Raw genomic sequence first — 10,924 nt, 5'->3', positions numbered from 1 at the left:
GGGTGCTCCAAGTCTAACAAGGCAGTAGGGAGAAGGCTGAGGGAAAACGGGCTTGAGGAGGGTTCAGGAACACACACCGCACCAAGGAGCCTCCCTGCCGCATCAGACAGCAAAGGTTCTGGTGCCTCAGTGCTGGGAGAAAGGGGGGAAGCATCTAGCTTGAGGATGCGAGAGAAAGAAATAGGAGCAAGACAATTCCATTACAGAAATGCAGACCTGAGCTCAGAAAAGCACGAAGGGAAATATTACATCTAGAGATTATCGGCTCATCTGACTACGGTAGCGTGACTGTGGGGGCTGATCGGGCACCTAGGGAAAGTCAGGAAAGGACAGACTTGAAATGGTGTTGAAAATGGACCACCGCACTCAGTTCTCTTCCCCAGCGAAGTATCCTGCAGGCAGGAGCAGATGACCTGTCAGGCTGGCTAAAAGCTCATTGACATCTCTTTCCCCCACCTCTCTCTTTTCATGAAAACGAGTCAGTTGCAAAATCTGAATGCCAGAGTTATCCTGTGAAATACAGCGGTTTGGTTTTTCCGTCTTTCCCCTTTGGATTGTATTTCTCTTTTTAGCTCGGGCAGACTTACAAAACAAAGTCCAAGATGAGGAAAAGATCAGATGCACGAGGACCTTAACTCACAGAGGTGGCCTCTGTCACCCCAGACCGCGGGGGGTGCAGGCTGCCACCTCCTGCTCACCCCCAGTCTCAGTCCCTCCCCGCCCCCAACCTTCTCACCCCGGCCCAGATAAGCAGGGGTGAGCGTGGGAGGGCGGGCCAGCTCACATCCGGATAAGCCTTGGGGAAGGACGACGTCGCACGCGAAGGAGCCGTGTGTGTCCGTCTGTCTGTGTGTCTGTTATGGAGGTGCCCAGGACGATTTGCTTCTTTTTCCCGAATGGCAGCACAGGTGGCGAAGCTGGAGGAAGGCTCTCTACAGGTTCCACAATGCTGGTGCGGGGTGGGCTCTAGGAGCAGAAAGCCGAGTGCGACGGGAACCGAGAGCGCCAGCTCCACCGACAGGGGTCCTGGAGGACAGGCGGGGAGAACGGAAGCGGCGGGGGCGCAGTGCACACCAGGGCCGCGCCCCCGGGTGGCTTTCCCCGCGTGCCTCGGGGGTCTCCACGGGTGGAGGAAGGGAGCCGGGGTGGGACGGAAAGCCCCGTCTTCTGCAGCAGCCCAGGGGGTCAGCCTCTTGGAACCGAGGGGTGACCTCAGCAGGGAGTCTGCTGCTGACCCCTGGGTTGCAAGAATGGGGACCGGAGGTGACTGCGTGTTCGCGCCTCTCTCTTGCTCTGTCACCGTGACACCTGGATGGCCACTGGAATTCCGGCATGGGAATGGAGCTTTTCTTTAGAGTTACTACTGGTGGTTGAAGCAATCATTCGGAACTCCTGGCTATTTATTGCATTAGGAAACAAGACCATTAAAGCACTGAAGTCAGCCCTTTGTGACCCTGCCAAGGAGATGAAGGTGATGGGCAACCCCCGCTGCACCACAACCTGGGGTTCTCTGCTGAGCGCGCGTCGGTCGGTCGGTCGGTCGGTCGTCGTCCGCAGGTCCGTGTCCGCGTCTGCGGGGCCGGGCGTGCGGACGCGGGGCGGGGCTGCTACTCCATGCCGCTGCGCAGGATCTGGTTGGCGGCGATGAGCATGACGCTGATGATGAAGGCCATGGCGAAGGCGCAGATGAGGCTCTTCCGCACGCAGGTCTGCCGGTTCTGCTTCTGGGAATGCACTGCGGGCGGGGAGAAGAGAGGAGAGAAAGGACACCATGAGACCGGCTGCACCTGCTCCCCCACAAGCCCAGAGTCCAGTCGACCAGCACTTAGGCCATCGCTGTCGAGGAGCCTGGAAGTCACGTCTTGCGGTGAAAGTATGAGGTGGTGAAACGTCTATAGCCAAAACCGTGCCTGACGCGATGCTGAGAGGAAGGTGTAAGTGTCCGCCTGCAGTGGGGTTAAGGGGCTCTCGCAGCCGGAACGCGTGGCAATTCCAGAGTGAGCCGCCAGGCACTGCCGCAGCCGTTCCTGCGCGGTGCAGAAAGCCAGGTTGGGACCTCCCTACGCCTTTATGCTGGGCTGGGAGCCCTTACCTTTCTTGAGTGGTTCCTGGTGGCTGCTGGTCCACATGACCCTGACTTCTGGTATCGTTTTGGACAGACACACAGAGGTTCTGCAGTGCGGTGAGTAGGAACCCCATCACCAGGCGCTTATTAAAAATGTGGATTCTTGGCCCGCCCCATCCCAGAGGTCCTGAAGCAGAGGCCCTGGGGTTGGGGCCCAGTGATCTGTGTTTAACAAGCCCTCCCCGGGATCCTGGATCCTGCTGAAAAGTTTGAACACTGGGGACCACATTTTGTGTGGACAGGACTAGCGTGAAGACAGGGAGGCACGAGACCCTCTCTGAGTTTCCAGAGGCAGGGTGGCCAGCCCCAGATCCCACAGCCCCAGGAGTCTGACCTTGGGTTTGGGCTTTTGTTCCTTTTATCTTTCTGTTGTTCCAGGTCTTGTACCATCATTTTTATAAGGCTCATGAGAAACCATGCTTAGGCCTCAATCAACAGGCATTAGCTAGTAATAACTAACTACCAATATGGGCCAGAAACAGAGAAATCGAAATAACAAGAAAAAAATCATTGATGTGGTGTGAGAGGAGGAGCACGTCTCTTTTCCAGGCATTGCGTCCCAGAAGGGAACCTGAGCTCTGCTCTGAAGTCAGTTTCTTTTCCCTTTCCTCTCTCTTTTCCTCTACTCCTCCCCTCCTGCCATCTGGTCTGCAGTGGCCTTTCCTTTGTACAGGGTTTGCCACTTCACTTACATAAGATATTTGTGCCCTGGAGGCAGGCAGGAAGCCACCTAGACCAGAGCTACTCACTGGCCAAGCAGCACCATCTGCGGGTTTGATGCAAATAGAATTCTCAGCTCCATGTAGAATCACTGAATCGGATCCCTAGGTGTGGAGGTCAGGAGATTGTATTTTAATAAGCTCACCAGGTGATTCAGCAATTGCTGGACCCCATCTCCAGGGTTTCTGATTTAGTGGGTGCTGTGGTCTGAGGGTGTGTCCCCTCTAAAGCTCATGTGGGAGCTTGATCCCCAGTGTGGCAGTGTTGACAGGTGATTGGATGGTGAGGGCCCTGCCCTCTTCAATGGATTCCTCCATTAATGGGTTGATGGATTAATGGGTTATCATGGGTGTGGCCTGGTGGCTTTATAAGGACAGCACATGAGTGTGCTCTTGCTCAGCCCTGTTGCTATGTGATAGCCTGCGTCATCACAGGACTCTGCAGAGAGTCCCCACCAAGAAGAAGGCCCTCACTGGAAGTACTCTCTGGACCATGGACTTCCCAGTCTTCAAAACTGTAAGAAATAAATTTCATTTCTTTATAAATTACCCAGTTTCAGGTATTCTGTTATAAGCCACACAAAACAGACTGATCCAGTAGGCCTGGGTGGAGTTTTTGTTTGAGTTGGACAGGAGGGTTGTGTGTGTGTTGGGGACAATGTTGGGAAAGATGGTTCTTTAGATTCAGCTGTTAAAGATGACTGGCAGAAGAAAAAGGCCAAAGTAATATCCACATGCCTTAAAAGAATGTAAAAATTGCGCAGTTTCAAGTACCTCTCCCTTTTGACATTTAGTGGCTCCTCCGAACCCCAGGAAATGACAGGGAAGACTAGGTAGCGGGCCGTGTCTCCAAATGCAGAGAGCTTTCCCTGAGAGAAGGTCCCAAGGGCTTGCCAAGGGATCTCTAAAGACTGCATAAGGCAGGAAGGATTCTCCAGCAAGCCACACTTCACGGACAGCCAACACCCTCCCCAGCAGCTCCTGGCTCCTCACCAACAATAATACTTGTTGATTATTTCTGCCATCACCTCTTAGGTCTTGTCTTGTTATTTATAATCCTTCTGGATCTACCAGACTTCTGCTTTCCTTGGATGATTTAAAATATCTGTGGTTCAGTTTTCTACTTGCCGATTAGGTGTGGGTCTTAGAATCTTGTAAGTTCTTACCTGGAGGATTTCCTTGTGCAGAGATGGGCCTTCTCCCAGGAGTGGGCAAGTGTTAGAAGATGCCAACTCTCAGGGAGGAAGGAGGAGATGGTGTTTAAGAAGGACTGAAGTAGAAAATAAGATGAGGATGTGCAAGTAGCATATCATAGCACTTTCTAAAGACTGGCTAATATATTCTGGGCAGCTCCTCGGCAAAGAAGTGTATCTGAAAGCAGGCCTCGTACCATTCCATACTGAGACCTGATGGAAAGCTTCAGAAAGAGAAAAATTGGGTGATGGGGCTGAGGGAGAAAGTTTTTGCTGAAGCACCTTCTTTGTGAAGGACACTCAGAAAACAAGGTTACAGGGAACAGGATTATCCCCCAGGAGAGTGGCTGCAACTTTGATCTAAAAATCCTTCAAAGCAGTGGGAGGGGAGAGATAAGCCAGCTCCGGAAAAATCCAGACCAATGTCCTGTAAGCAGACAGGAGCTTCTAGTTCATTAGCAGGTCACAGTAGCTCTGAAACAGGTCGTAATTTGAGCCTGTAAGTCAGACTCTGTGCCTTGATGAGAATCGTTTTATGACCAAATTCTGACATCACCATAAATTGTGTGGCGAAGCAAAAAGTAACGACTTCGAAGCCAGACCAGAACCATGATTATCCCATGTATTAGCTGTGTGACCTTGAGCAAGCTAATGTACCTGTTTACCTCAATTTTCTCATCTGTAAAATGGGGGTAATAAGATGTAAAGATGTAAACATGTAAGATGTAAAGATTAAGGACATATGAAGGTCCTGGAATATTGTTTGTGCCCAAAGAATGGTACCTCCTTCTTGTAAACCTTTTAAAACTCCCGTTTACTTATTGAACAGCCACCTCAGTGGACTGGGTACTGTGTTATGTGTTTCTGGTTTTATGTGCAGAATTGCATGGTGGCAGATCTCATGTGGGCCAAGTGTGTTGTCCTCCCGAAGCTCCAAGAAGTAGAGTCCAAGGTCATTTGGCAAATGGTGGAGGTGGGGTTTGAGCCAGGTTCAAAACTTCTGCACAAACTCTTTTGATCTTCTGCTTAGCCATAGAAAGAGCCAAAGGAAATATACTTCAAACACTTGCTGAGGTGACAGAAGTGCAACCTGGCACTGATCTGTGTGATTCTTGATAATTTTAGGCATGTCTTTGGCTATCATGTATTTGCATTGCACTATATTTTTGTTTAGTTACTTCCTGGTGTCTGTTCTTTGTATCCCCAAGAACAGGTCAGCCTTGGGAGGAACTGTGAGTCCAGGATCTGACTTCTCCTAATTGCCACGTAGGAGCCCTGTGCAAGTGACTGAACTTCTCTGAGACTCGCTTTCTCTCTCTGTGAAAGGAGCTAATGATAACTGCTCTGCTCTTTTCAGAAATTGTCTCGGGCCGGCCCGGTGGCGTACTGGAGAGTGCGCTGCTTGGGAGCGCGGTGGCGCTCTCGCCCAGGGTTCAGATCCCATGTGGAGACCGGTTCCCGCTCACTGGCTGAGCGCGGTGCGGGTGCAACACCGAGGGTTGCGATCCCATTGCCAGTCAGTAAAAAAAGACAAAAAAAGGAAAAAAAAAAAAAAAAAGAAATTGTCTCAAAGGTCAAGGAGCTCGTCAAAGCAAAAGCTATGTCCAACTGTAAATTGCTAAAGAGATGCAAGGTTTTGTTTATGTATCCCCTGAGGGCAGGAGGCGATGTCTGCTGGGTTTCCCCCCCTTTCCCTGCAGCCTCTAGCGCAGGGCTGTGCATACTCAGATGCTCCCAATCCTTTGCTTTGGTCCCTTCCTCGTTAATCTATTTCAAACTGCAGCTAGGCTCACCCTTCTAAAGCAGGGCTAGGTGTGCATACCCCTCCCCGCAGCCTTCCTGCCATGCCCCCACTGCCGGGAGAAGCGTGTTCCGGCTCCTGAGCTTGGCACGGATGTCCACAGCTCACTGCTATTGGCTTTCCCTCCTCTGCTGCTGGACCACCCTGCCTTCCAGGCCCCTGCCACCTCTGTTCCAGCCAAGTAGGTCTCCCGCCTGCTCTTGACCTAGGACTCTACAGCCCTGTTCACCCTGTTCCCTCTGCCAGTGGTGCCCTCTGACTTCCCTCTCTTTTCTCTGGGGCCCAAACCAAACTTCACTTTCCCAGGAGGTTTCTTCTGAACATCCTGCTCTCAAAAGGCCTGCTCGTTTTATTTTTATTTTTTAAATGATCTAGCTTTTAGTACTTATTTATTTTTAATTAAGATATAGTTCATATACCATAAAATTCACCCATTTAGAGCATACAACTCAGCGGCATTCAGCACATTCCCTAGGTTGTGTGACTATCACCTACTGCCTCATTCCAGAATGTTTTTATCACCCTAAAAAAAACCTCCATGCACATTAGAGGTCACTCCTCATTCCCCTCTCTCCCCAGCCCCTGCAAACCACTATTCTACTGTCTGTCTGGGTGCACTTGCCTAGTTTGGACGTTTCTCTTAAGTGGAATCACACAGCATGTAGCCTTTTGTGCCTGGTTTCTTTCGCTGAGCCTGACTTTTCAAAGGTTCCTCAATGCAGCATGTTTCAGTATTTCATTTGTTTTTGTGGCTCGGTAATATTCCACATTTTATTAATCCATTCCTCAGGTGATGGACATTTGGACTGTTTCCACTTTTTAGCTGTTATGCATAATGCTGCCATGAACATTCATGTTTAATAAGCTCTTGGGTGCACATATGTTTTCAGTTCTCTTGGGTACAAACCTAAGAGTCAAATTGCTGGGTCCTACAGCGACTCTCTTTAACTTTTGAGGAGCTACTCCTTTTTGGATCTTACTGGACATGGCGCTCTTTCCTGTGACTCTTGAGCCCTCTTTCCAGCGCAGCACTTGACATCGTAGGAGCCCAGAGGGCATCTGCGGAGGAGCTGTGAGCTGGGGGAGGCTGCTGCAGGAGGAACGGAAGTGTGTTTCCTGTCTGCCTGGAAGCTCATTAGCAAGCCCCTTGTACCGGCAGACTCAGCCCCAGCAGGACCAGGCTCGTGAGCTCCAGCGACAGACTGTTTCTTCCCGCTTCTTATTTTAACAGCGATTCACACTGCTCCACTCGGCGAGTGACAGGCAGTGGCTCTTGGATGTTCTCCTGGAGACAGGAGTCTGCACAGACTTTGCCACCATCCAAGTGGGTGCTCCTGGATTTAGTGGGATCTTAATCCCTCCGGATTCAATCTTGATGTTTGGAAACTGGGCTGCATGTCTTTGGAGGCCCTGGCTCCCAAATGAGGCAAATCCGAACCACAACAATCCTGATTCATGGCCCCACTGCAGACCTACAGCAGTGATCTTTCTGGCAGGGGCTTGGGGGCTCAGGAATGTTAAAAGACAGAACGGTTCTACTCCAAGCCCAGGTGATTCTCACAATGAGCTAGAGCCACCAGGTCTGGATGCTGTTATTTATTGCTCTGTGATCCTTCCAGGTCTAACATTTTATGATTCTATAAAATTAGCTATTTACATAGCCTAAAATGGAACTAATTAAGAGCTTTTGAAAGAGAATTTTCTATACGCCAATGTTATCAGAAAAGCCCAAAGGCCTGAAGGTAGAGATGGAAGACGTGAGTTCTGTGGGAATGAGAGTGAGGCTGGTATGTTCTATGATGCTTTTGTTAAGCGGAAGAGAGGTCACCTCTACTTGTGGGGGTGGGAGCTGGTCCCTTCTCCACTGCAAAACACCATGTCCCTCATCTCAGGTTTGCTGGACACCAGACAGATGTGACTTGCTTTGAGGGTCCTACTATGGCCCCTTGGCATCGTGCCTAGGGATTATTCTGGCCTTTCCAGCAGCCCTTCCTTTCTTCTGATAGCAGAACTCATCTTTTATCTTGGGATTGATACCTCTCCACCTAGTGGAACTCTCAGCCCAGGACTTCACTTTTCCCGCCACTGTAACCCAGACTGGCCAGGCATAGAGTACCCAGAGCTCTTGGCTTGGTCCAGCATCAGCGTGTGAGCCAAGAAGGTTTGACTAGAGCTCCTTCTTTGGATGGAGATGTATCCTGAGAAAGAATCCTGTCACCTCGTGGAGAGAGAGCCTGCCCAAGACTGAGGCCAACAGAGAGGAAGGAAGGTTGGATAGGGGAGGGAGAGGAAGAGGGGGGAAGACAGAGAGGATGTTGCTTCAGCTGTTTGGGTCAGACCACTCAAGGCTCATCCTTTGACTTCCCCTATTATTTGAGCCAGCGCTTTTTGGTTTAAGGGAGTCTGGCTTGGCTTTCCCTCACTTGTAACCAAGAGTCTTGACAAATACTCTTGGTGACACCAGCGTTGGCAGTGACTTGACTTTGGGAATGGATGCATCAGGAGGAAGGCTGCAGCCCCGTGCAGGGGGTCCCTGCCCCATGATGATGTGGAGCTCCAGCAGCAGCAGGCACTCGGTGGCGTTGCCAGCAAAAACATCAGGAGGAGGACGTGGAGCTGGGGCCAGCCGGCTCTGCCTTGCCTTTGTTTGTTTCGAATGCTTAGGAGTGTGTTAGCTCTGTAGTATTTTCATGGATGGCCTCATTTAATCCTCATAACAGTGATAAGAGTTAGGTCATAGCATGATTCCCATTTCACAGATGAAGAAAATGAGGCTCCCATTATTCACTTAAGCACCTCACTCAAGTGAGCATGTGCTGTGGCAGGATGGTAAGCCAGGCCCATCCTGAGTGCAGAGACAGAGCCTGTAACCAGCTCGGTTTTGTGTATTTATCAAGATCAGCTCTCCAGCTCTCTGTCTCGGGTCTCAGGATCTCATCACTCCTCCAAAAACTTCCCTGCAACGTTGCTGTGAAGGGTCCCCACACAGAAGAAAAATTCTGCTTTGTCTGAAGCCCCACTCTCTTTGAAAACTGTCTCCTGTCTCACCACCAGCCACTGACTTCGGCTCCACCTTCACGTCCTACAGCTATCCAAGGAGAGAGATTTCATTGCAGGAAAGTCACCGTGCAGGCGAACCAGGAGCAGATGGCGTGGATGACACACTGTGCCCTTTTCATTTGGATGGACAGGAGATACCCATCGAGCACAGCCAGGTGATGGGGCAGCTCTCCCCAGCCAGGTGTATATTTGACGGCCTGATGGGAATGTTGTGACTTCAGTGGGATGACTGAGCTGGGGACCTTGGGTTTGACTGCAAAATTCTTTCCGACCTTCCACTGAGCCAGAAGTTTTTGTATCTAGACAGACCATCACTGTCTAATCTTTGCATTGGATAGGAGAGGAAAATTAGGCTCAGAGTAGTTTAATAACTTCTCTGTAACCCAGGGTCACACAGCTTGTTGGCACAGAGCTGGGAACAGAGCCCACCTGTCTGCGCTGTGATTGCTCCGGGGTCCCCCTGGTTTGTGTCACCTGCCTTAACATTTGTTTCTCGTTCCATCAGATGGACAGAAGTGCTGGGTGGTGCAGAGCAGCTCTTGCACGTCTTTCACAGAAACTATTTATTCCCCAGTTGATGATTTGGCTTTATCCCCTCTCCTGTGCATGTTGTCAGGACGTCTAGAAAAATGTGACAGCTGGTATTCCATTTAGGGACAACACTTGGGGCTGCGTCTTGAGCGGGCTCACACCCGGCGCCTGCTGCACCTCTACTCTACTTCCAAATATAACATGATTTTGCTGGCAATGAAATGGAAAACGGGTAAGGATGATGAAATGCCATTTTGTATGGAGACTTTGAAATGCCTAAGCCTAGGTAAATGACCCAGGGTGACACACGAAGAGGCCGGGGTAGGGCTTTGTCGGGTGGATCTGGGTCCACATCCTTAACCTGTGTTTGGCGCTGGGAAATCACTTCGCTTTGAGCCTCAGTTTCTTATCTGTACCAGGGGCAACAGAACTCATCTCTCAGGGCCATGTGAGGGGTCAGGGCAGCATGTTAACCAGTGACCAGCACTGGGCAGGCAGGCACAGTTTTCTCCCACCCCTTTTCTGTCAGTATGGATTAGCAGTGATTGTGTTGGGGGCCAGCACTATCAAACTAAACGTACAGCACGATTTGTCATAAGAACACTTAGTAAGGATCCAGTGACAGGCAGATAGATAATTCAACCACAGAGCTGCTAGAGTCCATATGTACACCAGCAACTGGAACCAAATAACAAAATACACATTTGTCTCAGTGTCACTAAGCTTATGTTCTCCAGAAACAAAATGTCTGGTGATTACAAGTGGTTGAACTGAAGGAAAACGTCTTAAAACTCTCCCATTTAGCATGGGTAGTGAATGGACATTGTGGACAGACACATACTCTGATCTATTATGGCACATGCTGACCTGTTAATTTTTCCAAATAATTAGGACGCAAATATTGATCACTAACACAGAAGTACATTGAGTGTAATTTATCTCACTAAGGGGATTCAGAAGGATGTGAAGGACTGGGAGTGCCTGAAAGTCCTACCTTTTTTTTTTTTTCCTTTTTGTCTTTTTATACTGACCAGTAACGGGATCGCAACCCTCGGTGTTGCACCCGCACCACGCTCAGCCAGTGAGCGGGAACCGGTCTCCACATGGGATCTGAACCCTCAGCGGGAGTGCCACCGCGCTCCCAAGTGGCACACTCTCCAGTGCGCCACCTGGCCAGCTCGAAAGTCCTACCTTTAACCAGATATTCTCATTGGACTGGGAGGTATAGGCCCCTAATGCCAGAGAGTCCCTGCATTCGGTGGGGTGAAATGACCTCATCTGCACAAGGCACTGGCACGTGGGCAGCAGGGGGTTGGTGCCTGACTTGATCTAAGAGATCTCCCAGCTGGGAGCCAGGTGCGCATGCAGGAAGGGTCCACTAGAGACCCTCAGTTAGGCTCTTCCAGTCTCCTCCCTGCCTGTGGGAGGGTTTCTGTGGGGTCCTCTTCTGGTGCTCTAGGAAAATGGGTTCTGTATGTGACGTGAGCCCTGGACT

General features: G+C 50.4%; 1 protein-coding gene across 1 annotated transcript in view; it reads right to left on the bottom strand.

The window, feature by feature from the left end:
* Positions 1-1,382: 1,382 nt before the first annotated feature.
* Positions 1,383-10,924, bottom strand: part of CALN1 (calneuron 1) — a gene marked incomplete at its 5' end in the record, with an annotated part of 239,514 nt that continues 229,972 nt past the window's right edge. Inside the window, one exon of the mRNA XM_008576335.1 lies at positions 1,383-1,735. Coding sequence (XP_008574557.1) covers positions 1,608-1,735 — 128 coding nt within the window. The remainder of the gene's footprint in view (positions 1,736-10,924) is intronic.

This window comes from Galeopterus variegatus, unplaced genomic scaffold (genome assembly GCF_000696425.1).
Source record: "Galeopterus variegatus unplaced genomic scaffold, G_variegatus-3.0.2 Scaffold1331, whole genome shotgun sequence".
In the NCBI taxonomy this organism is placed as follows: Eukaryota; Metazoa; Chordata; class Mammalia; order Dermoptera; family Cynocephalidae; genus Galeopterus; species Galeopterus variegatus.
Note: the sequence above shows the minus strand (reverse complement) of the source record. Positions and strands in the feature narration are given on the sequence as shown.